The 27,076-nt window shown below is 43.7% G+C and overlaps 1 protein-coding gene across 1 annotated transcript in view; it reads left to right on the top strand.

Moving 5' to 3' along the window:
* The window catches only part of LOC111978006 (serine/threonine-protein kinase WNK4-like), a 48,023-nt gene extending 21,334 nt beyond the window's left edge, over nucleotides 1-26,689 (top strand). Inside the window, exons 6-12 of the mRNA XM_070448722.1 lie at nucleotides 10,094-10,148; nucleotides 10,339-10,482; nucleotides 12,362-13,314; nucleotides 13,694-13,832; nucleotides 23,197-23,851; nucleotides 24,036-24,342; nucleotides 24,944-26,689. Of these exons, the coding sequence (XP_070304823.1) occupies nucleotides 10,094-10,148; nucleotides 10,339-10,482; nucleotides 12,362-13,314; nucleotides 13,694-13,832; nucleotides 23,197-23,851; nucleotides 24,036-24,342; nucleotides 24,944-24,946 (2,256 nt within the window). The 3' untranslated portion in view covers nucleotides 24,947-26,689. The remainder of the gene's footprint in view (nucleotides 1-10,093; nucleotides 10,149-10,338; nucleotides 10,483-12,361; nucleotides 13,315-13,693; nucleotides 13,833-23,196; nucleotides 23,852-24,035; nucleotides 24,343-24,943) is intronic.
* The last annotated feature ends 387 nt before the right edge of the window (nucleotides 26,690-27,076 follow it).

Raw genomic sequence — 27,076 nt, 5'->3', positions numbered from 1 at the left:
GTAGTCAATGAACAGCATTCTCACATAGGTGTTCCTTTTGTCCAGGTGTGAAGGGCAGTGTGGAGTGCGATTGAGATTGCGTCATCTATGGATCTGTTGGGGCGGTATGCGAATTGGAGTGGGTCTAGAGCAGGGGTGTCAAACATACGGCCCGCGGGCCGGAACCGGCCCCAAGGAGGTTCGATCAGGCCCGCAGGATAATTTGAAAGTGGAAAAAATGCATAAAAGACATGGAATTAAATTTTTAATTCGCTGCAATTCATGGATTATCCGCTAAGGGGCGCACTCTTTCCATCAGAGTAGAAGACAAGCCGCATCACTGAGACAGACTGAAAACAGCAGACGGTATCAATGCGCCATCTGCTGCTTGTTACGACGTTGTTAATACCTTGGTCTCTACCTCTCCGCTACACCCTCATTAGCCAAAATGTCGTTATCCAAACGGAGAAAAGTAGATAAGGAGTGTAGAATTTTCAAAGAAATGGACCACGTCCTATTTATTTACAGAGATGCACGGAAAACCTTCGGCTTGGTGTGTTTGCAACAAGTTTCGGTATTGAAGGAATATAATATTCGACGCCACTACGAGACTCATCACAGCGAAAAATATGACGGCTTGCAAGGACAACTGAGAAGAGAAAGATTAACGAATTGCTGGCGGGTCTGAGGAAACAGCAGTCAACTTTCATCCAGAGCCGAGAAGTCAGTGAAGCAGCGGTAAAAGCCAGCTACCTAATTGCTAGCGAAATAGCAAAGTCTCATTTAATCTTAAAGTGCATTACTATATTTTTCAGTACCAATTAAAGTTTTGTGCCTTTGTACAATCAGTGGGATCAGTTGCAATGCATATTTGTGAATGATAAAAGTAAATTGCACATTTGTCTAAGGAAATATGAGGTGTTTCATGAAATGTTTTGTAAAAGGATAGTTCATTAAATTTCAATATTTTCCTAATGTTCTTGTGCTTCTTTACACCAAAACAAAGGAAAGACATGATATTTTGGTTATTTATAGCAGAGTATGGTATAATTTTAATGGTCCGGCCCACTTGACATCTCCCTAGGCCGTATGTGGCCCACGATGCGAAATGAGTTTGACACCCCTGGTCTAGAGTGTCCGGGAGGATGCTGTTGATGTGAACCATGACCAGCCTTTCAAAGCACTTCATGGCTACCGATGTGAGTGCCACAGGGTGGTAATCATTTAGGCAGGTTACCTTCGCTTCCTTGGGACCATGGACTATGGTGGTCTGCTTGAAACATGTAGGTATTACAGACTCGGTTAGGGAGAGGTTGAAAATGTCAGTGAAGACACTTGACAGTTGGCCCGTGCATGCTTTGAGTACAAATCAAATCAATCAAATTTTATTTGTCACATACACATGGTTAACAGATGTTAATGCGAGTGTAGCGAAATGCTTTGTCTTCTAGTTCCGACAATGCAGTAATAACAACAAGTAATCTAACCTAACAATTCCACAACTACTACCTTATACACACAAGTGTAAAGGGATAAAGAATATGTACATAAAGAAAATGAATGAGTGATGGTACAGAACGGCATAGGCAAGATGCAGTAGATGGTATAGAGTACAGTATATACATATGAGATGAGTACTGTAGGGTATGTAAACATAAAGTGGCATAGTTTAAAGTGGCTAGTGATACATGTATTACATAAAGATGGCAAGATGCAGTAGATGATATAGAGTACAGTATATACATATACATATGAGATGAGTAATGTAGGGTATGTAAACATTATATTAAGTGGCATTGTTTAAAGTGGCTAGTGGTACGTTTTTACATAATTTCCATCAATTCCCATTATTAAAGTGGCTGGAGTTGAGTCAGTATGTTGGCAGCGGCCGCTAAATGTTAGTGGTGGCTGTTTAACAGTCTGATGGCCTTGAGATAGAAGCTGTTTTTCAGTCTCTCGGCCCTGCTTTGATGCACCTGTACTGACCTCGCCTTCTGGATGATAGCGGGGTGAACAGGCAGTGGCTTGGGTGGTTGTTGTCCTTGATGATCTTTATGGCCTTCCTGTGACATCGGGTGGTGTAGGTGTCCTGGAGGGCAGGTAGTTTGCCCCCGGTGATGCGTTCTGCAGACCTCACTACCCTCTGGAGAGCCTTACGGTTGTGGGCGGAGCAGTTTTGCCGTACCAGGCGGTGATACAGCCCGACAGGATGCTCTCGATTGTGCATCTGTAGAAGTTTGTGAGTGCTTTTGGTGACAAGACGAATTTCTTCAGCCTCCTGGTAGTCCGTCTGGCCCAGCGGCTTTGTGAATGTTGACCTGTTTAAAGGTTTTGTTCACATCGGCTACCGAGAGCGTTATCACACAGTCATCCAGAACAGCTGGTACTCTCGTGCATGCTTCAGTGTTGCTTGCCTCGAAGCGAGCATAAAAGCTTGTCTGGTACGCTCGTTACACTGGGCAGCTCGCATCTGGGTTTCCCTTTGTAGTCTGTAATAGTTTTCAAGCCCCGCCACATCCGACGATTATCAGAGCCGGTGTGTGTTTTGTCCTTTTATTTTAATTTAATTTAAATTTCATATTCCCCACTCCTGTCCCCGCAGGAGACCTTTTGCCTTTTGGTAGGCCGTCATTGTAAACAAGAATTTGTTCTTAACTGAATTGCCTAGTTAAATAAAGGTTAAATAAATACAAAAATCACCTAAACCAAAGACAACAATGTGTTAAACAAATCAAAATATATTTTATATTTGAGATTCTTCAAATAGCAACCCTTTGCCTTGATGACATCTTTGCACACTCTTGYCATCCTCTCAACCAGCTTGACCTGGACTGCTTTTCCAACAGTCTTGAAGGAGTTCCCACATATGCTGAGCACTTGTTGGCTGCTTTTCCTTCACTCTGCGGTCCGACTCATCTCAAACCATCTCAATTTGGTTGAGGTCGGGGGATTGTGGAGGCCAGGTCATCTGATGCAGCACTCCATCACTCTCCTTCTTGGTAAAATAGCCTTTACACATCCTGGAGGTGTGTTGGGTCATTGTCCTGTTGAAAAACAATTGAGCCCACTAAGCATTAACCAGATGGGATGGCGTATGAAGAATGCTGTGGTAGCCATGCTGGTTAAGTGTGCCTTGAATTCTAAATAAATCGCAGACAGTGTCACCAGCAAAGCACCCCCACACCATAACACCTCCTCCTCCTCCATGCTTTACGGTGGGAAATACACATGTGGAGATTATCCTTTCACCCACACCACATCTCACAAAGTCACAGCTGTTGAAACCAAAAATCTCCAATTTGGACTTCAGACCAAAGGACAAATTTCCACTGGTCTAATGTCCATTGCTCGTGTTTCTTGGCCCAAGCAAGTCTCTTCTTATTATTGGTGTCCTTTAGTAGTGGTTTCTTTGCAGCAATTCGACCATGAAGGCCTGATTCAGTCTCCTCTGAACAGTTGATGTTGAGATGTGTCTGTTACTTGAACTCTGTGAAGCATTTTTTGGGCTGCAATTTCTGAGGCTGCTGACTCGAATAAACTTATCCTCTGCAGCAGAGGTAACTCTTGATCTTCCATTCTTGTGGCGGTCCTCATGAGAGCCATTTTCATCATAGCGCTTGGTGTTTTTTGCGACTGCACTTGAAGAAACGTTCATTGTTCTTGAAATGTTRCAGATTGGCTGACCTTCATGTCTTAAAGTAATGATGGACTGTCGTTTCTCTTTGCTTATTTGAGCTGTTCTTGCCATAATATGGACTTGGTCTTTTATCTTCTGTATACCCCCCTACCTTGTCACAACACAACTGATTGTCTCAAACGCATTAGTTAATAGTTAAGAATATTCCTGGGTTTAGGAGTTATGGAGAAAGCAATATGAGTAACACTGTAATCAGGACATGGTGGTACTAAAAAGCTCTTGAACCTTCATATAAATCCTATGATGTCATTAGTGGAAGCACCAACAGGCCTCCCTCTTTCTGTCATGCCCTGACCATAGAGAGCCCTCGGTTCTCTATGGTGTTTAGGTCAGAGCGTGACTAGGGGGATGTTCTAGTCATTGATTTTCTATGTGGCTGGGTTGTATGGTTCTCAATTAGACGCAGCTGGTAATCGTTGCCTCTAATTGGGGATCATATTTAGGAAGCCCTTTCTCCCACCTGCTTTGTGGGATATTGGTTTGAGTGAGTGCATGTAGAACCACTGATGTCATGTTTTCGTTGTTGGTTTATTGTTTTTGTTTGATGTTTCACCGTAATAAAGATGTGGAACTCTACACACGCTGCGCCTTGGTCCGTCCATTATCAAGAACGTGACACTTTCCTCTCCACCGTCCTGTGTACATTACATTCCAGCTCTAATAATATAACTAGACCATTATTTAGGTTCAGAGTGGTTCACTGAGAACGGGTCTCCATCCCACATGACACCCTATTCCCTTTATAGTGTACTACCTTTGGGTTTATGGCTCTGGTCTAAAGTAGTGCACTATATAGGGAATAGGGAGCCATTTCAGAAGTAGATAGGGGCAGCCAGGAGAGGATACTCTGTAATGCCAGGACATGTTGTTATCTCCAGAGAACAACATGTCTGCTGTGCTGTGCATTCCAGTGAACAGATCTAGGATGTCCATAGTGGAGAACAATGTGTTGTTTCATGTGGGTCGGGAGGACCGGTTTCCTACACATACTACCCCCTGGGTACATAATTACCTCAGGCAGTCCTGGAAATATCTCCTTCCTGGCTCCGGACCAGGACCTGATTGAAAACAGGCTGCTGACCCGACCACATCTCTAACTGAGACCCCATATGGCCTTATACGTTTCTAGACTATTTGGACAATTTGTGTCCCCCCGGGGAGGCGTCAGACGTCACCGTCTGCTTTTGCTGTGGTGTTACTGAACCTGTCTGTGGCGAGAGATGACATTCGTAGCTGGACGCTCAATCGGATACAAATCAAGGCTAACGTTACATATTGAGGAATTATTAACACCGTGGTGGAGCTGCAGGCACGCTGCTGTCGGGGGACACCGACTCAGCTCACAAACTCAGACACCTATGTCAACACCTGCAATCAACTAGCCAGCTAGCTAGCTAGGCTGCAATGGAACCCGCTTCGCCTGAAGTAGCTAATGAATGTTTCCAGCTCTGTAGAGCTGTTTATTGCGCTCTTGTCCACGACAATATTGACAATCCGGAGTTCCAATGCAGCAATTGTTTGCTAGCGGAGAATTACAGGAATGACTTGGCTATGCTTAGCAAACAAATATAAATTCTGCTCAAACTTATAGGGAAAACACAAACTGGAATCGTCTCTTTCTGCTTCTCTTCCTCCATCCTGTAGTGAAGTAGACGGAGAACAGCAAGAAGAATGTTCCAAAAAGAGCTGGTTCCATGTCACAATTGGTGGAAACCGAAGGCAGCGGCATAATGCTTAGTGGATGGGAGTAACTGCGAGAGGTTCGTAGCAGATTGACATATGGAATAGCTTCGCTGCATTGGTYCCTGATTTACCTGCGCCCTCATCACTGGGATTGCCTGTGTCTGCGACGGTGGTGCTGACTCCATTATGTTGACTCCAGCAGCAGCTTCGTCATCGAGTTCGGCTCCTTTCCCCTCGATGGATCTGATGGGGCACTGCTTGCAGTGGGATGTCTGGACCTATCAATGTGAGCAGTGGGCGTACTCTATCCTGCATCTCATGGGCCGGTGAAAGGTTCAACGAATTGTGTGAGGGGTAAGAATGGGTGGATTTCTCCATTCCCTTCTCCGACTGTTGTATTGGGCAGTTCAGTGGTGAGAAATGTCTCAGCATGGGTACAGGACATGAATAAGCTGCTCCCAAACACTTTAAACCAGCATCAGAAAATTGAGTCTATCATAGTTCATGTGGGATTCAATGACATTATGAAGGGCAGCTCAGAACAGCTGAAGATGGATTTTAAAGAACTGTTTGTGTCACTACTTGACCCCTAACAAATGCCCCACAATATATCTGTCCCCCTGCCCTCCCTAAATCGTGGCATTGAATGGTTCAGCAGACTTTTAGCCCTCCATAACTGGCTACGAGACTATTGCAACTCTGTGGGTGTTAATCCCTACCATTGTGTTGCTGCGTTGTCATATGCTTCAGAAAATGTACATTATCTCAGGGGCGTTGGAAGACACAATGTAAGTAACCTAATTTATGTCCCTCTTACTGCCCCGAATGCCTCTGCTGATCCCACAGCTATTGTATGCAGTAATCATATGCCTATGAACCGATTGGCAAACGTACTGCAACTTGAGAAATCACATGACTAAACTGAATTAAAAAGAAGAAGAAACTACACTATGAAACAAAGATAAAGGACATAAGGAACGATAGTAAAAAGCTTTGGAGCCCCTTAAATAAAATGTTCGGCAAAAAGGCAAACTCAGCTCCATCATTCATTGAATCAGATGGGTCATTCATCACAAAATCCACTAATATTACCAACTACTTGAATTATTTTTTTAATTGGCAAGATTAGCATGACATGCCAGCAACAAACACTAACACTACACATTCAAGTGTATCTGACCAAATTATGAAAGACAAGCATTCATTTTGAATTCCGTAGAGTGTGAAAGAGGTGAACAAATTATTGTTGTCTACCAACGATGACAAGCCACTGGGGTCTGACAACTTGGATGTAAAATTACTGAGGATAATAGCAGACGATATTGTCACATCTTCAATTTAAGCCCACTAGAAAGTGTGTGCCCTCAGGCCTGGAGGGAAGCAAAAGTAATTCCGCTACCTAAGAATAGTAAAGCCCCCTTTACTGGCTCAACTAGCCGACCAATCAGCCTGGTACTAACCCTTAGTAAACTTTTTGAAAAAAAACTTTTTGAAAAAAATGTACAATGCTTTACAGTAAACAAATGAACAACAGACTTTCAGCACGCTTATCGGGAAGGACATTCAAGAAGCACAGCACTTACACAAATGACTGATGATTGGCTGATAGAAATTGATGATAAAAAGATTGTGGGGGCTGCTGTTTTGTTAGACTTCAGTGTGGCTTTTGACATTATCAATCAGTCTGCTGCTGGAAAAATGTATGTGTTATGGCTTCACACCCCCTGCTATATTGTGGATAATGAGTTACCTGTCTAACAGAACACAGAGGGTGTTCTTAAACGGAAGCCTCTTCAACAAAATCCAGGTAGAATCAGGAATTCGCCAGGGCAACTGTTCTAGGCCCCTTACTTCTATCATTTTTTACTAATGACATGCCACTGGCTATGAGTAAAGCCAGTGTGTCTATGTATACGGATTACTCAACACTATACACGTCAGCTACCATAGCGACTGAAATGACTGCAACACTTAACAAAGAGCTGCAGTTAGTTTCAGAATTGGTGGCAAGGAATAAGTTAGTCCTAAATATTTAAAAAACTGTGACAAATAGCTCTTATAGGACCAGGGCACAAATAATAATATAATAATAATCAATCATTTTATTCTTTATTTAACCATCTTACATATAAAACCTTATTTGTTCATCGAAAATTGTGAATAACTCACCACAGGTTAATAAAAAATAAAAATAAATGATTTCACCTTTGTTTAACCAGGTAGGCCAGTTGAGATCAAGTTCTCATTTGCAACTGCGACCCGGCCAAGATAAAGCAAAGCAGTGCGACAAAAACAACAACACAGAGTTACACATYAACAAACGTACAGTCAATAACACAATAGAAAAATCTATGTACATGGATGCAAATGTAGAAGAGTAGGGAGGTAAGGCAATAAATAGGCCATGGAGGCGAAATAATTACYATTTAGCATTAACACTGGAGTGATAGATGTGCAGATGAGGATATGCAAGTAGAGATACTAGGGTGCAAAAGAGCAAGAAGATAAATAACAATATGGGGATGAGGTAGTTAGGTGTGCTATTTACAGATTGGCTGTGTACAGGTACAGTGATCGGTAWGCTGCTCTGACAGCTGATGCTTAAAGTTAGAGAGGGAGATATAAGTCTCCAGCTTTAGTGATTTTTGCAATTCGTTCCAGTCATTGGCAGCAGAGAACTGGAAGGAAAGGTGGCCYAAGTAGGTGTTGGCTTTGGGGATGACCAGTGAGATATACCTGCTGGAGCGCGTGCTACAATTGGGTGTTGCTATGGTGACCAGTGAGCTGAGATAAGGCGGAGCTTTACCTAGCAAAGACTTATAGATGACCTGGAGCCAGTGGGTTTGGCGCCGATTATGTAGCGAGGGCCAGCCAACGAGAGCATACTGGTCGCAGTGGTGGGTAGTATATGAGGCTTTGGTGACAAAACAGATGGCACTGTGATAGACTACATCCAGTTTGCTGATTAGAGTGTTGCAGGCTATTTTAATGAGAAGGGTGTGCTTGAAAGGATGCACATAACTCTGCAATGTTGGATTGTATTGGAGAGAGTCTGTCTTAAATAAATTTCCACACAGTCTGTGCCTGTATTTAGTTTTCATGCTAGTGAGGGCCGAGAATCCACTCTCACATAGGTATGTGGTTGCAAAGGGCATCAGTGTCTTCACAGCGCGATATACCAAGACAGGATACTCTGAGCGCAGCCCAATACAGAATTCTGGCAGTGGCTTCTGATTAAATAAAATTTTCACAGAACCGCTTGTTGCAATTTCGATGAGGCTCTCTTGTTCAGATATTGGTAAGTGGACTGGAGGCAGGGCATGAAAGGGATAACAAGTCCAGTTGTTTGTGTCATCAATTTCGGGAAAGTATCTGCGTAATTGTGCACCAAACTCACTCAGGTGCTTCGCTATATCACATTTGACATTGTACGTAAGCTTGAGTTCATTTGCACACAAAAAAATCATACAGTGATGGAAAGACCTGTGTGTTGTCCTTGTTAATGCAGACAGAGAAGAGCTCCAACTTCTTAATCATAGCCTCAATTTTGTCCCGCACATTGAATATAGTTGCGGAGAGTCCCTTTTAATACTAGATTCAGATCATTCAGGCGAGAAAAAACATCACCCAGATAGGCCAGTCGTGTGAGAAACTCGTCATCATGCAAGCGGTCAGACAAGGTAAAATGATGGTCACTAAAGAAAGCTTTAAGCTCGTCTCTCAATTTAAAAAAACGTGTCAATATTTTGCCCCTTGATAACCAGCGCACTTCTGTATGTTGTAAAAGCGTTACATGGTCGCTGCCCATATCATTGCATAGTGCAGAAAATACACGAGAGTTCAGGGTCCTTGCTTTAACAAAGTTAACCATTTTCACTGTTGTGTTCAAAACGTTTTTCAAGCTGTCAGGCATTCCCTTGGCAGCAAGAGCCTCTTGGTGGATGCTGCAGTGTACCCAAATGGCGAGAAACTGCTTGCACGCGCATTACCACTCCACTATGTCTCCCTGTCATGGCTTTTGCGCCATTAGTGCAGCAACGTTTGGCTACATACGGACCGTTAGTGGAACCGTTAGTTTGTTTGCTGTTTAGGACGGTTTAAAGTTAGTTATTAGTTCAGATTATGGTGGTTAAAAGATTTAAACCAAAGCGAAGTAATGGGAACACCACATAGTTGTTAATGATTGTCTTAATGGGTCGTTATTCAAATGGCCCTCATCATTAAAATGACCCTGCTTTTTATGCAACTGACTTCTCACAACAAACCCATTGGGTTTATGTCCTATGTTTATGTTTATTAAAGAAATGTTCTGAAACTTTGGCGACTACTAAATATTTTTTTATCCTTTCGCTTTGGGCTGGATGTGTCAATGTGTAGTTCATACATGCATAATCTATGAGCAGAATTACTTTTTTACCTCAATTAGTTTGAAAGCTGTGCGGCGCCATTTTCGTTACATTTTCCCCCACTTGGGCCAGCCCCCTAGCAATGTAAGTTCTAGCCAATGAGCTTCAGCCCCTCGCTATTTGAGTGACACCTAGCAAGATGCACACACAGCAGAGTGAGAGAGAAATGATGTGGTGCACATATCTGCTCATGTGTGATGTAGTACGCAATTTTCAGCGACCACTTTTGGCATGTGAGCYCTACTTTCAGAACTACTGGCTAAAAAGTATTWAAAAAATTACCAGACAATCTCTAACTCACTGTGTATATCTGTGTCCTCTCTTCCAGCCTAATCTTCACAGTCACATTGTGGAGCGGACACACACTGCCTCCTCTCTACCAGGTAAGAAAACAAAACCTCAGTTCTTCTCAGTATCATCTTGTGCTGCTTGGTCTCTATTCATATTCAACCTCCCTACACCTACTGTGTGTTCACTAGGGTTTGTATGGTAAATAGACATGCATTTTCTTGCCACTGTGCATGTCCATCTCAATGACTGAGACTGACTGTCTGTATCTGTCTGTTCTCCCAGACTTCAGCATTACTGACCCCAGTGTAGGCGTGCATGGTTCTCCCTTGGGTCCCGCTGATGGAGGAGACTTCTTCAGCCCAGCAGACGTAACATTACCTGCATGGAGACCTCTATTACGCTCCCAGTCTTTCCACAACGCCCCAGGTACTGTACTGTAACAGCCTACCTCTCCTCCTCCTCCCCACAGGCCCATGTGAAGAGACTTAGCATTGTTTACTGTTCACCACAGAGAGAGGACTGTTGCAAACTAAATGACACCCTATGACCTATAGGGCACGACCAAAGCCTGGTCAAAAGTAGTGCACTATTAAAGGAATAGCGTGCCATTTGGGATGCATCCTCATCTTGGCAGTGGAACACAAACCGGGTCCGACACCGTCGTAAAACCCCTCCCTCCTCAGACCCCGTTCTTAGTATTGTCAGGACATTTGAATGGTCCCGACTAATTTTCCCTGCCCGGTTTTGTGCCTCAGTGGTGCCGTGCCAGCCTTGGGTAATTACCTCATCTGAAGGAAGCTTGTTGCCTCTTTTCGAGAGGTGAATGCAGTCACTGTGAAGCATAAGCTTTCCCAGCCTGTTTTCTGTTTTCTAGCACACACACACACACACACAAACGTACGCATACACATACAAACACACACACACAAACAATCCCACTCCCCCTCTTTCCAAGAAACCCCCCCCCCCCCACTGGAGGAGATGGAAGCATTTAAAGTCAATTAAAGAACACACAACGTCCCCTTCCACCCCACAAGACTTGGAGGCCATCTGAAGTATATCCCCCCTTCCTCCTTCCCCTGTTGTCTCTCTGTACTCTGCTGGACACAGCACAGTCTGGTTTCACAATGCCTGCTGGAACTGAGTGTTACCCAAACTATATTTCTATCTGAATTTACGTTAGTGGCTGGATTACCTCAGTGACTGGAGTGTTGGTGGCTGGATTACCTCAGTGACTGGCGTGTTAGTGGCTGGATTACCTCAGTGACTGACGTGTTAGTGACTGGATTACCTCAGTGACTGGCGTGTTAGTGGCTGGATTACCTCAGTGACTGGCATGTTAGTGGGTGGATTATCTCAGTGACTGGCGTGTTAGTGGGTGGATTACCTAAGTGACTGGCGTGTTAATGGCTGGATTACCTCAGTGACTGACATGTTAGTGGCTGGTTTACCTCAGTGACTGATATGTTAGTGGCTGGTTTACCTCAGTGACAGGAGACCTGTTGGTTCATAACTGTAGAGCCATTTCTGAATACAATTTCAAATCAATGGATGGGGTAGTGTAATGGCGTCCGCACTAATCCCTGAGGAGTGTGGAATAGACATTGAATTGACGTCTGTGATGTTTTCAATTTCAGACTTTCATAAAATGTCAAAACTAGTCTTTCCTTGCTCCATTAAATTTCTAATCCAAAATAAATCCCTGTCTGTGTCCCAAATGGCATCCTATTCCCTACATTATGCACCACTTTTGACCAAGGCACTAGTTTTGGGTGCCATTTGGGATGCATACATAACTGCACATGCCCCAACCACTCTGGCTATCAGCTCCTGTTATGCAATGACAATCTCATCAAAGCTCTCTCTTAAACTGTGATTTTGTTAAGACAAAACCCTGCCATTCACCATGGAAAGCACCGCACATGAGGGATTTATGTTCTAAATGCCTGATGTCACTTGGCAGTGGGGCAGAAGGAACAATCCAAAATCTGAGGAGAGTGAGATGGAGCAAGAATAATATAATTCACTAGTCTCTGTGTTCGTTCAGTCCGTTTCCCACTCTTTTACAACCTAYGGGGTTCTCTAGACGTTGGCATAAGAGTTTGTATGAGGACACTGTAAAGAACACATTGAGGTTTTGTAAGGCGTTATTTTTACACAAGTGGTATTTCTGAGTTAGGTAATGTTATGTTGTTTTGTGTCTACCAATCTGTCACCACACATGAAGTTCCCTCTCAGTAAATAAAAGTTACGTGAATATGATAATAACTAACATAAATTGTTCTGATTTGTTTCTATCTTCCAGGTTCTCTTCACTGCCAGCAGCACCACCCAGCCTCCATGTTCTCCCCAGAGCACCCCCAGCCCCAGCAGCAGCACCCCCACCCCCAGCAGCACCACCCAGCCTCCATGTTCTCCCCAGAGCACCTCCATCCCCATCCCAAGCAGCAGCACCCCCATCCCAAGCAGCACTACCACATGCCCCCCTTCATGGGCCACACACACTTCCCTTTCCCTTATCCAGTGAACCTCGGCTCCCCAAAACCAGCCCATTCTCCCCTCACACGGGTTGCCAGCAACCCCATGTTCCCCTCCGTTTACTCCCCAGCCTTCTCCGGGGGCCACCACTCTGATGCCCCGAGCCCCTCAGAGTACAGCGGGGAGGGGAACCCTCTGTCTCCCTCTGCCCACCCCCAGCACTCCGACATGTGGCCTTCCCACACACAGCCCCTCTTCTCCCTGGCCAATGTGATCTCCATGGCGATGAGCATGGCTCACTCCTTCATCCCTGCCAACACCCTGGCCAACCAAGGGATGCCCTCCATAGCAGGCTTCCACCCCCAGCTTATCCACCCCCAGTCGGGCTACCCATCCATCTACTCCCCACACTACCAGACAGCTCCAGTGGAGGTCCCCTACCCTCAGGGTGGGATGCCTGGTCAAGGAAAACAGCACAGTGTCTACCAGGGCGCAGACACTCCACCACAGATGCAGAGGGATGGGTCTGGGTCTGTGTACTCTCAAAACAGACACCCCAGCTGGCAGCATAACCACATATCTCCCTCTATGATGGGCTACAACACCCCTCCAAGGAACCCACAGGGGATGTCACTGCAAACAGTGTCTTCCAAAAGCTTAAGCCATTTACAGAATAGTTCCCAGGGATCATACATGGTTCCTCAGGACCAGTCTGATGTGTCCAGCTCTGCGTCGGGGTCTGACCTGTCCCCCTCGGCACCAGACAGCCCGGAGAGCACAGTAAGTTACCAACTAGACCTTACATGACTGTCTGACAGTGACAAGTAATGTCATTCTTGCTGAATATTTTTGGTCACTAAAACATAGCTGAAATTATTTTGCAAGCCTACTGGAAAAAAGTAATCAACATTGTTAGTTTTTTGTTACTTTTATTTCTTTTTGGGGGGTAATTTTCTTAAAACTGCATTGTTGGTTAAGGGCTTGTAAGTAAGATTTCACTGTAAGGTTGACCTGTTGATTCGCGGCATGTGACAAATAAAATTTGATTTGATTAAGAAAAATGATAAAGAGAAATACCTAATGTAATGGGGGAGAGGTTTATTTCTCTTAATCATTTTCTTAATAATGTTGATTACAAGTTTCCTTCCTCTTTTCCAAGTTATCATCGTTCAGCTCAACCACACCGATGTCCAGACCAATGGTGCCTGAGATGAATGCCAGTGCTCCCAAGCCCAGAGTATCTCCCAGTTACACAGTAGAATTCACAGTGACTTCCCCTCGCTACCTCTACTCTAGCTGTATTGTACTGTACTGGCCCTTACCTAAGCCCTTACTGTTGATCTGTTGATGGTAGGAGACGGGTCGGGGAGGACGCTGGCAGACCTTGTTAGCACACTAAACAAATGAAGAGTAAACATTCCAGACACACACACACACACACACACACACACACACACACACACACACACACACACACACACACACACACACACACACACACACACACACACACACACACCACACACACACACACACACACACACACACGAGCCGTTCTTCTATTATGCACGTGTGTGTTATGTTGTATTCTGTCTAAATAAGGCCTACCCAGCTAGCACATAACGTTCTGAGAACCATATGTTTCTTAGAGCTTGGTGAGAGCATGGTTGCCTATGTTATTTTGCATACACACTTCCCACAACTTTCTGGGAATGGTGCAGGATAGTTGCTTGGCTTTGGAACATTTTAAGCACATTTAAGGAACTTGACCAAAAAAATATTTTTTCTTGGTATTTCATTACTTTAACAGAACATTTCCTAAAAGTTCAAACATGGTTACATTTATTTAAAATGTTGGTAATGTAGGAATGTGTCTCAAATAGTTCAAGAAAACATTAAGAAACAAATCAAATCAAATGTTATTTGTCACATACACATGGTTAGCAGATGTTAATGTGAGTGTAGCGAAATGCTTGTGCTTCTAGTTCCGACCATGCAGTAATATCTAACAAGATTCTAACAATTCACAACAACTACCTTATACACACAAGTGTAAAGGAATTAATAAAAATATGTACATAAAAAAATATGAATGAGTGATGGCCGAACGGCATAGGCAAGATGCAGTAGATGGTAAGAGTACAGTAATATACATATGAGATGAGTAATGTAGGGTATGTTAACATTATAAAAGTGGCATTGTTTAAAGTGGCTAGTGATACATTTATTACATAAATGTCCATATTAAAGTGGCTAGAGTTGAGTCAGGATTGGCTGTTTAACAGTCTGATGGCCTTGAGATAGAAGCTGTTTTTCAGTCTCTCCGGTCCCAGCTTTGATGCACCTGTACTGACCTCGCCTTCTGGATGATAGCGGGGTGAACAGGCAGTAGCTCGGGTGGTTGTTGTCCTTGATGATCTTTTTGGCCTTCCTGTGACATCGGGTGGTGTAGAGGTCCTGGAGGGCAGGTAGTTTGCCCCCGTTGATGCGTTGTGCAGACCTCACTACCCTCTGGAGAGCCTTACGGTTGTGGGCGGAGCAGTTGCCGTACCAGGCGGGGATACAGCCCGACAGGATGCTCTCGATTGTGCATCTGTAAAAGCTTGTGAGTGTTTTTGGTGACAAGCCGAATTTCTTCAGCCTCCTGAGGTTGAAGAGGCGCTGCTGCGCCTTCTACACCACGCTGTCTGTGTGGGTGGACCATTTCAGTTTTCTGTGATGTGTACGCCGAGGAACTTAAAACTTTCCACCCTCTCCACTACTGTCCCATTGATGTGGATGGGGGGTGCTCCCTCTGCTGTTTCCTGAAGTCCACGATCATCTCCTTTGTTTTGTTGACATTGAGTGTGAGGTTATTGTCCTGACACCACACGCCGAGTGCCCTCACCTACTCCCTGTAGGCCGTCTCGTCGTTGTTGGTAATCAAGCATACCACTGTAGTGTCGTCTGCAAACTTGATGATTGAGTTGGAGGCGTGCATGGCCACACAGTCATGGGTGAACAGGGAGTACAGGAGAGGGCTGAGAACGCACCCTTGTGGGGCCCCAGTGTTGAGGATCAGRGGGGTGGAGATGTTGTTACCTACCCTCACCACCTGGGGGGCGGCCCGTCAGGAAGTCCCGGACCTAGTTGCACAGGGCGGGGTGGAGACCCAGGGTCTCGAGCTTAATGACGGTATGAAGGGTACTATGGTGTTAAATGCTGAGCTGTAGTCGATGAACAGCATTCTTACATAGGTATTCCTCTTGTCCAGATGGGATAGGGCAGTGTGCAGTGTGATTGCGTCGTCTGTGGACCTATTGGGGCGGTAAGCAAATTGGAGTGGGTCTAGGGTGTCAGGTAGGGTGTTTGTGATATGGTCCTTGACTAGTCTGTCAAAGCACTTCATGATGACGGAAGTGAGTGCTACGGGGCGGTAGTCATTTAGCTCAGTTACCTTAGCTTTCTTGGGAACAGGAACAATGGTGGCCTTCTTGAAGCATGTGGGAACAGCAGACTGGGATAAGGATTGATTGAATATGTCCGTAAACACACCAGCCAGCTGGTCTGCGCATGCTCTGAGGACGCGGCTGGGGATGCCGTCTGGGCCTGCAGCCTTGCCAGGGTTAACACGTTTAAATGTTTTACTCACGTTGGCTGCAGTGAAGGTAAAGCCCGCAGGTTTTGGTAGCAGGCCATGTCAGTGACACTGTATTGTCCTCAAAGCGAAGTTGTTGTTTAGTTTGTCTGGGAGCAAGACATCATGGTCCGTGATGGGGCTGGTTTTTCTTTTTTAGTCTGTGATTGACTGTAGACCCTGCCACATACCTCTCGTGTCTGAGCCGTTGAATTGCGACTCTACTTTGTCTCTATACTGACGCTTAGCTTGTTTGATTGCCTTGCGGAGGGAATAGCTACACTGTTTGTATTCGGTCATGATTCCGGTCACCTTGCCCTGATTAAAAGCAGTGGTTCGCACTTTCAGTTTTTCGCGAATGCTGCCAATCAATCCATGGTTTCTGGTTGGGGAATGTTTTAATATACGCTGTGGGTACAACATCACCGATCCACTTGCTAATTAACTCYCTCACCGAATCAGCGTATTCATCAATGTTGTTGTTCGACGCCTATGCGGAACATATCCCAGTCCACGTGATCGAAGCAATCTTGAAGCGTGGAATCCGATTGGTCAGACCAGCGTTGAACAGACCTGAGCATGGGTGCTTCCTGTTTTAGTTTCTGTCTATAGGCTGGGAGCAACAAAATGGAGTCGTGGTCAGCTTTTCTGAAAGTTTGGCGGGGGAGGGCCTTATATGCGTCGCGGAAGTTAGAATAACAATGATTCAGGGTTTTGCCAGCCCGGGTCGCGTAATCGATATGCTGATAAAATTTAGGGAGCCTTGTTTCCCGATTAGCTTTGTTAAAATCTCCAGCTACAATAAATGCASCCTCAGGATATGTGGTTTCCAGTTTACATAGAGCCAAATGAAGTTCGTTCAGGGCCGTCGATGTGTCTGCTTGGGGGGGAATATACACGACTGTGATGATGTCAGGTGAAAAAAAGGACTTGAGTTCCTGTATGTTGCTATGATCACACCACGTCTCGGTAATCATAAGGCATACACCCCAGCCCTTCTTCTTACCAGAGAGATGCTTGTTTCTGTCGGCGCGATGCGTGAAGAAACCAGGTGGCTGTACCGACTCRGATAGCGTGTCTCGAGTGAGCCATGTTTCCGTGAAACAAAGAATGTTACAGTCTCTGATGTCTCTCTGGAAGGCAACCCTTGCTCGGATTTCGTKTACCTTGTTGTCAAGAGACTGGACATTGGCGAGTAGTATGCTCGGGAGCGGTGCGCGATGTGCCCGTCTACGGAGCCTGACCAGAAGACCGCTCCGTCTGCCCCTTCTGCGGCGCCGTTGTTTTGGGTTGCCGGCCGGGATCCGATCCATTGTCCTGGGTGGTGGGCCAAACAGAGGACCCGCTTCGGGAAAGTCGTATTCCTGGTCGTAATGTTGGTGAGTTGACTTGGCTCTTATATCCAATAGTTCCTCCCGACTGTATGTAATAAAACCTCAAATTTCCTGGGGTAACAATGTAAGAAATAACACATAAAAAAACTAAATACTGCATAGTTTCCTAGGAACGCGAAACGAGGCGGCCATCTCTGTCGGCGCCGGATGTAGGGCTACAACATTCTTTTGTGGGAATTTCAGTACTTCAGCATAACGCTTCCTCATGGTTCTATTTAAAGGCATGTTCTCAGAACATTCAAACACTTTCCAGTAAAGTTCAGAGGTTATTGTAGTAAAACTGAAACTAAAACAATAACTAATCAAAAAAACTATTTAGTAAAATGCAATAAAATAATTAAGAAACACATTTGAGAAACTAAAACTATACTAAAACTATTAACTTTGACTCCAAAACGAACTAAAATAAAATAAAACCCATGGTAAATTATGTTCAGTTTTAGTTTCTCTTCTAAACTTTGGGAAAAAAGATGCATCATGCTGCACAATTTATTTTTAATTTTTAAATAACCTTTATTTAACTTGACAAGTCCGTTAAGAACAAATTCTTATTTACAATGAAGACCTACCCTGGCCTAACCCGGATGACGCTGGGCCAATTGTGCGCCACCCCTATTGGACTCCCGATCACAGCCGGTTGTGATACAGCCCGGGATCGAACCCGGGTCTGTAGTGACGCCTCTAGCACTGCGATCCATAGCCCGGCCCAGTGCACTTAGTCAAACTTCCTTATCGTTCCAGCATACACATCTCGTCCGAACAAGTGCCTTGTCTGTGACAGCATGGGCAGTGCCATTGAGGCTGTCTGATGTTTGAAAAAAGTGTACGGCTAACATTGGTGATTTACCTGCACCTGCAGTGCTGGAGTCTTAACCCAAATCSTGTGTGTCATTCATTTAGTGTGGTCACTAGATGTCYGTAATATAGCTCAAAGCCATTTACTAATTATAGGCAATCCAATTTGAAGAAGACAATACTCTGATCATTGGCTGATTACTCCAGAATACCCACCCAGTTGACTACTTTAAAATGGTGGAAGCCATTTTAAATTATCTCTAATGATCTCTATTCATCTCTTCGGGAAACAGGGAAGCACGTCGCTACCTTATCCAGTGACACCACGGCCCTGTCTGTTTGTTGCCCTAGTGTCAACATCCCCGCCAGACATACAGTGCCTTCAGACTTTTCCACATTTTATTGTGTTACAGTCATAATTTTAAATTGATTAKATTTAGATTTTTTTTGGCACTGGCCTACACACAATACTCCATAATGTCAAAGTGGAATTATGTTTTTCTAAATTTTTACAGATGAATAAAATATMAAAACTGAAATGTCTTGAGTCAATAAGTATTCAACCACTTTGTTATGGCAAGCCTAAATAAGTTTAAGAGTAAAAATGTGCWTAGCAAGTTACATAATAAGTTGCATGGACTCTGTGTGCAATAATAGTGTTTAACATGTTTTTTGAATGACTACCTCATCTCTACCCCACACATACAATTATCTGTAAGGTCCCTCAGTCGAGCAGTGAATTTCAACCACAAAGACCAGGGAGGTTTTCTTTCTAAATGTCCAAGAGAATCCTTTAGGTCTGTGATTTCAGAGATTACTAGCTAGCCTAACACCAGCTAACACGAGCCTATCACTAGCTAACACTAGTCTGTCACTAGGTAACAGAAGAAATAGCACATACATGGCTGCTAGCCTCCCAGGCATAGGCTACTTTGTCCTTGACACTAAAACTGAAACTAAATAACATAAAAATGAAATATAAATGTTTCTATCAAACTAAAACGGAATAAAAACGAAAAATAACTGAAACTAAACTACATTTCAAATAAAAATTGAAAAACGAATAGAAATAAAAACAAATATAAAAACACAAAACTATAATAACCTTGGTTTAGAGAACATTCTAAGAATGTTATTTAAAAACATATACATTCTGTTCTCAGCATCAACAAAACTTTCTCTATCCTCTATCTTTTTAAGTGTGTTCAGGTATTTGGGCCGCGCCCACTAATTGGCCACACCTGATCTTAATGAGTGCTTGTTTCCTTTGAAATGGGGTCTGTTTGAATAGACTAAAATCAACAGCTTTGTTTGCGTAAAAAAACATGGCATGGCTAGCTCAATCCTGGTTGATAGAGGACAGAAGATTATATGTTTGAATCATCACAATTTTTATTTGAGTAAAGTCATACCATTTATAAATGCAGACAGATCATTAGTTTGTTCTATATGGTGGGATTTTTTTGTGTCGGTAAAATCTATTATGAGCGAATTGACTGTGGAAACGCCTTTATGTGCAAATATTTAGATATTAACCATCATATCGAAGTAAACTACGTGATGATATGGTGTGTGTGGTCCTRCCACAAGGACTTGGAAAACCATGATGTTTATTAGGCTACAGATTAAATAAATTGTGATTGACATCACAAAGTGGTGAAAGTGCAAGGTGATGAGCTTGATGCTTTTTTCCAATAAATATCCAGGGTCTTATTCTGGTTACATGATGATCYATGCTTGGCTGACGTTGGAGAAATTAAAATATTATCGCTCTTTTGGCCATAATAATCTCATGTAGGCTATACCCGCACTGTATCTGCAAGCTGTAGGCTAGAGCGCACGTGACAATATTATATAACTCAACATTTTTTTGTGTCAAAACAATCAGTAGAGTTGAAAATGCAATGGAATCCCATTTAACTGGAATTTCTATTCGGTACATGGGAATTTAAAGGTATTATGTGGACTACATTATCATGCACATACTTTTATCCACAGTCAATTCGATGGAAAACATCTCTGGTGGGAAAATGCACATATTTTATTTATGCAGATTTGAGAATATTCGCATGAAAATCTGTTGCGAATTGGATGGAAACCTAGCTACTGATGCTGTGTCACAATAAAAAAGAAATGTGTTCACATGATTAATGCCTAAGGAAAATGAATTTCCATGTGTTCTATCTGTGCTTGGAGTTCAAAAACATTGACCCAAAATAAGCWAGCAATGTTATTAAAAGTGTTATTGAAACATTCAGTGAAAGTTTGAAGGAAGTTATTTTTCAAAATACTCTAAATAACCTATATTTTCCATTCTCAGAGCGTTAATTAAACCTCCAGGAAAACTTTCAAGGAACCAGAGTAAATCATTCTCAGAATTGCCCTGCAATCTAAAAATAAGCGTGTTTGGGCCAATTTACCCTTCCCATTGTTTCCTGTTCTGTTTTATCCTGTCCACATCAGTGTTTGGTGACAACATCACCTATTAGCACTAGCAGTGCCTTGGGATCATTGAATAAGGGACCAATACGTAGATGTGATTATAGCCCTGCCTACCAGTATTGACCTATTAGAAGATTTGTCCTGCAGAACTGACCAATTAGAAGGCTTKCAGACTCGTTACAGGCCTCTCCTCCCATTTCCTCCCCACCTGTCTGTGTTTACACCGCACCTCCGCCCTGCTCTGGTCCGCGAGCGACCCAACCCAACAAGGCCCACCCCGCTCAACAGACAGACAGAACAGGCTCTGTTTGAGAAGTCCCAGGGCCACATTCAGCAGAGAAAAGCTGTTTCCAAGCCAGTAGAGTGCCAACTAGTTCCACACCTCAGCTAACTCTGATTCCTTCCCACTTCTTACACCATCGCCAGATGTTGGCAGTAGATATGGCAGTTGGATTGGTTTTCTGACAGAAAGTTATGAAACTAAGGCCAGGGTTCTATCTGATCAACGGTAGAGCCACGTACAGTGGGGCAAAAAAGTATTTAGTCAGCCACCAATTGTGCAAGTTCTCCCACTTAAAAAGATGAGAGAGGCCTGTAATTTTCATCATAGGTACACATCAACTATGACAGACAAAATGAGAAGAAAAAAAACAGAAAATCACATTGTAGGATTTTTAATGAATTTATTGCCAAATTATGGTGGAAATAAGTATTTGGTCACCTACAAACAAGCAAGATTTCTGGCTCTCACAGACCTGTAACTTCTTCTTTAAGAGGCTCCTCTGTCCTCCACTCGTTACCTTTATTAATGGCACCTGTTTGAACTTGTGATAGTATAAAAGACACCTGTCCACAACCTCAAACAGTCACACTCCAAAACTCCACTATGGCCAAGACCAAAGAGCTGTCAAAGGACACCAGAAACAAAATTGTAGACCTGCACCAGGCTGGGAAGACTGAATCTGCAATAGGTAAGCAGCTTGGTTTGAAGAAATCAACTGTGGGAGCAATTATTAGGAAATGGAAGACGTACAAGACCACTGATAATCTCCCTCGACCTGGGCTCCACGCAAGATCTCACCCCGTGGGGTCAAAATTATCACAAGAACGGTGAGCAAAATTCCACAAACCACACGGGGGACCTAGTGAATGCCCTGCAGAGAGCTGGGACCAAAGTAAAAAGCCTACCATCAGTAACACTACGCCGCCAGGGACTCAAATCCTGCAGTGCCAGACGTGTCCCCCTGCTTAAGCCAGTACATGTCAGTACACGAAGTTTGCTAGAGAGCATTTGGATGATCCAGAAGAAGATTGGGAGAATGTCATATGGTCAGATGAAAACCAAAATATAACTTTTTGGTAAAAACACAACTCGTCGTGTTTGGAGGACAAAGAATGCTGAGTTGCATCCAAAGAACACCAATACCTACTGTGAAGCATGGGGGTGGAAACATCATGCTTGGGGCTGTTTTTTTCTGCAAAGGGACCAGGACGACTGATCCGTGTAAAAGGAAAGAATGAATGGGGCCATGTATCGTGAGATTTTGAGTTGAAACCTCCTTCCATCAGCAAGGGCATTGAAAGATGAAACGTGGCTGGGTCTTTCAGCATGACAATGATCCCAAACACCCGCCCGGGCAACGAAGGAGTGGCTTCGTAAGAAGCATTTCAAGGTCCTGGAGTGGCCTAGCCAGTCCTCCAGATCTCAACCCCATAGAAAATCTTTGGAGGGAGTTTGAAAGCCTGTGTTGCCCAGCAACAGCCCCAAAAACATAACTGCTCTAGAGGAAGATCTGCATGGAGGAATGGGCCAAATACCAGCAACAGTGTGTGAAAACCTTGTGAAGACTTACAGAAAACATTTGACCTCTGTCATTGCCAACAAGGGTATATAACAAAGTATTGAGATAAACTTTTGTTATTGACCAAATACTTATTTTCCACCATAATTTGCAAATAAATTCATTAAAAATCCTACAATGTGATTTTCTGGATTTGTTTTTCTAATTTTGTCTGTCAGTGTTGAAGTGTACCTATGATGAAAATTACAGGCCTCTCTCATCTTTTTAAGTGGGACAACTTGCACAATTGGTGGCTGACTAAATACTTTTTTGCCCCACTGTAACTGCACGCTTGATATTTAAAGGAAATTTCAGATTGAGCTGACATATGCAGCGTTTACCATGAATGCTCCACYAATGCGGAAACATTGCCTTTAAACGGTGCATACCCGAAAAGGGGCAATCGGATTGAATCCCGGCCTAAAGCATTGTAATCAATTTGAGTGTACATGAGTCAATATCAGTGGAATATAATATCAACTACTGGAACAGAATGTAAACACAAACAGCAGATTGTGAAAATGAATTATTATCACTGTATTGATAATGATCATAAACCCCCTTCTCCCCACAGATCCTCCACCTGCTGTTGTCACAGTGGGCCGTTTTCAGGTCTCCCCTAGCATGGAGATCCCTGTGACTGCTGAACCAGGTGGACAGGGCTCTAACCCCGCCAGGCCCATGTCAGTGGGCAGCACCACCACCTCCAAGAGCAGCACAGAGGAGCAGGAGCATTGGGAGTCAGAGTCCAGCCTGAACACCTCCCTCACTCTCTCCCCCCCACACCGACACCTCACTATGGGGGAGGCCCGGGAGGTCCAAGTAGAGTGGGCCGGGACCAAGGAGCAGCAGCAGGAAGAGGAGGAGGAAGAACAGGGGGAAGAAGATGAGGAGGAAGAAGATGGGGAAGAAGATGAGGAGCAGGAGGAGGAGAAGGAAGAAGATGAGGAGGAGCAGGAGGAAAAGGAAGAGCAGCAGACAGTGAGGAGGAGGAGAAGGAAGAGAATGTGCAGTCTCAGTCTGATGGGTATGTCTGCAGACATCGGCCTGTCCGTTATAGCGGTGGACTCAGAGGGGCGTGGCCTGTGGGAGGGAGGGGCAGGGAGCCCCACCTACAACTCCGCTCTAAACCACATGTGGCTGAGCTACAGCCGTAACTTCACATACCTGAGCAGTGACGACTCAGAGAGTGAGGACATGTGGGAGGAGCTGCAGGAGATGAGGGAGAAGTGAGTGTTTCACCTTCAGCATCTCCTCAGTCATTCACSCATTTTGGGTTTTAATCGAAGTTTGATTACTTTGAACTCAACTTAACTCTCAACTATTCCAAAGCACTTAAACATATCCTCCTCAGAGTCCTAAACTGTTTATCTTTATCCCGCTCTCTCATTCTCTCTCTCTCCCTCCTGTCAGACACTTGGCAGAGGTGCAGAGTCTCCAGGCCACCCAGAAGAGGGAGATTGAAGAGCTATATGAGAGGATGGGGAAMGTTCCCCCTGCGGGGATTCTCTCTCCTGCCGCCATGCTGTCAAGTCGCCAGCGCCGCCTCTCTAAGGAAAGGAGTTACCTCTCCTCCTCCCGCAGAAACAGTCTGCAGCGCCTGGACATGCTCCCCCTCCAAGGTATCATTAGGAGGAACTCTCTGGGTGGCAGCAGCAGTAGCAGCTCTCTGGAGAAGCCCTCTAAAGGGGTTACTTTTGCATCTGACGTCAGTAGAATGGTGGGTTTACACATTGTCCTTACAGGGTCCGAATACTTCTACTTGCGTTCTAAATAGTAGAATGATTGGGAATGCGAAAATACAACTTTTTATAGTGTGTGGGGGAAAAATTGTATGCTTTAAATGCCAGGATGTCATACTCATGTCATACTCATTTCGTCTCATTTCATCTACAACAAATTCGCTGCCTGCTACTGAGGAATAGAATCATCTTTTCAGACCAACGTGTGTTTGACAACAGCTGATAATCAGATAAGGGGACAAGCTGTACCAAAATGAACAAATGGCGGGAAACAACGCAATTGCGCATTAGCTGACACACTCTCGGTATGGGTGAGCCTAGTATGTTGACATTTGTTGCTTACTGAATATGTTTTTATTAAATAGTACATTTTAAATAGTGTGTGATTAGTACACATGCAGTTTTAGTAAGTAGTAGGCAAGCCAGATTTCAGACACGGCTACTCTATTGAGTATGTGTTGTATTCATCCTGCTGTCCAAAATCTAAGTTCATCTAGAAGACAGGAGGTGAACGATTCTCCACTATATCTGAATACTCTACACATCTAATCATCATCTCCTTGTCTCCTCTCTCACCAGTAAGAATCTTGAGCCATGCTTGCTGTAGAATAAGTCCGGACTACCTCATCTGAAGAGTGCAGTGATCATGTCCATCTTGCTGGAGGAAGGAAGTGACATCACATCTAAACCCTTTATCTGGCCCCCCACTGGAGGAGAGAGTAACCTAGGCCCCCCAGAAACCAGGAAGCTCCTCTGCTGAGCTAATGGTCACAGGGTTAATTAAAGGTCACAGGTTCATCAGAGATCACAGGGTTCATCATAGGTCACTGAGCCCTCTGCTATGAAGGGACAACAGAACCTCTGTCATCTGCTGTCAGTCACCCCAGAGAGAAGCCCTGTCAGTACAATGGTTCAGTAGGATGCCACCAGAACAGTGTGAGTATAAAATGAGTGTAAAAGGCTCACAACAGTACCAGCCCAGGAAGTGTACCATCATTCCTCATACTATGCTATGTTGAACATGTGTGATAGTTGTACATACAGTAGAGCCTTAGTGATCAGCTTTAATAATACTGCCTTGTAGCCACAAAGCAGTAAGGGTTGTTCGACAATATTGGGATCAAGTCCGGGGCAGTTGATCAATATTTTACTGCTTATCTGACTGTCGCAGACAGTTTTTATTGGGACTGTTTCAGATTATTCACATTTTTATTTGCACATTTGACTGTCTGTTTGCAATCTGTTGATGTTGATGCTGATTGTAAGCTCACTACTGCCCTCTAGAGTGACTATGGAAATCCAGATATGTTGTTGTACTTTGCTGGTTATCCAATGTGCAATAGTGAAGCCATATTTCTGATTAATTCAACAGCATTATGAAGGACAACTGTTGTCGACATGTAGAAGGATGTGAACATTGTTTTCTAATGTTAGGCAGTATCTTATATACATGATAGTGAGCATTTATCAATACAATACTATAGACCAGTAGTTTTCTATTGCTGAATACAACCTAGTGTTAGAACTATAACACTGAGATCATTGCGGTGTCAGTCTTTCCAGGAAGCTAGGCACAATACAGCTCTATACACGAGGAATATCCAAGACAAACTAACCAGCTACTCCTTTTAAAAAACAAATCCAGTYAAAGTATTGCCAAATCAGCCACGTTGATAAAAAGTAAAAACTACTTATGGTTGATGATTGTTACGACCACGAAGGCCTGATTCAAACAGTCTCCTCTGAACAGTTGATGTTAAGATGTGTCTGTTACTTGAACTCTGAAGCATTTATTTGGGCTGCAATTTCTGAAGCTGGTAACTCTAATGAACTTATCCTCTGCAGCAGAGGTAACTCTTGGTCTTCCTTTTCTGTGGCGGTCCTCATGAGAGCCATTTTCATCATAGCGCTTGGTGTTTTTTTGCGATTGCACTTGAGGAAACTTTCAAAGTTCTTGAAATGTTCTGTATTGACTGACCTTCATGTCTTCAAGTAATGATGGACTGTCATTTCTCTTTGCTTATTTGAGCTGTTCTTGCCATAATATGGACTTGGTATTTTACCAAATAGGACTATCTTCTGTATACCCCGCCTACCTTGTCACAACACAACTGACTGGCTCAAACGCATTAAGGAAAGACATTCCACAAATTAACTTTTAACAAGGCACACCTGTTCATCTAAACGCATGATGATTAGGTGATTACCCAGGTGATTACCTCATGAAGCTGGTTGAGAGAACACTAAGAGTGTGCAAAGTTGTCATCAAGGCTAAGGGTGGCTATTTGAAGAATCCCAAATATAAAATATATTTTGGTTTGTTTATTTTTTTTTGGTTACTACATGATTCCATGTGTGTTATTTCATGGTTTTGATGTCTTCACTATTATTCTACAATGTAGAAAATAGTAAAAAMAATAACCCTTGAATGAGTAGGTGTTCTAAAACTTTTTACCGGTATTGTATGTAACAAGGAATTGATCACAGACACTAACAATCAAAGGGCAAACAGTTGACARAATGAAGTTATGAAACAATGAGAGATGTGCCTTCTGCATCTTAGCCACACGCTCCTTTGACCATGGCCTCCTCAGTGAATTAGTCCACTGAGACATGTGCAAATCAGACATTTTTTTTATTATCTTGGCCGACCAACAGCCTATGGACCAAACAATCGACCAGTAGACTATGGGCTCAGTCCTCAAGGTGTTC

This window comes from Salvelinus sp. IW2-2015, linkage group LG18, assembly GCF_002910315.2.
Source record: "Salvelinus sp. IW2-2015 linkage group LG18, ASM291031v2, whole genome shotgun sequence".
NCBI classification, from domain to species: domain Eukaryota; kingdom Metazoa; phylum Chordata; class Actinopteri; order Salmoniformes; family Salmonidae; genus Salvelinus; species Salvelinus sp. IW2-2015.
Note: the sequence above shows the minus strand (reverse complement) of the source record. Positions and strands in the feature narration are given on the sequence as shown.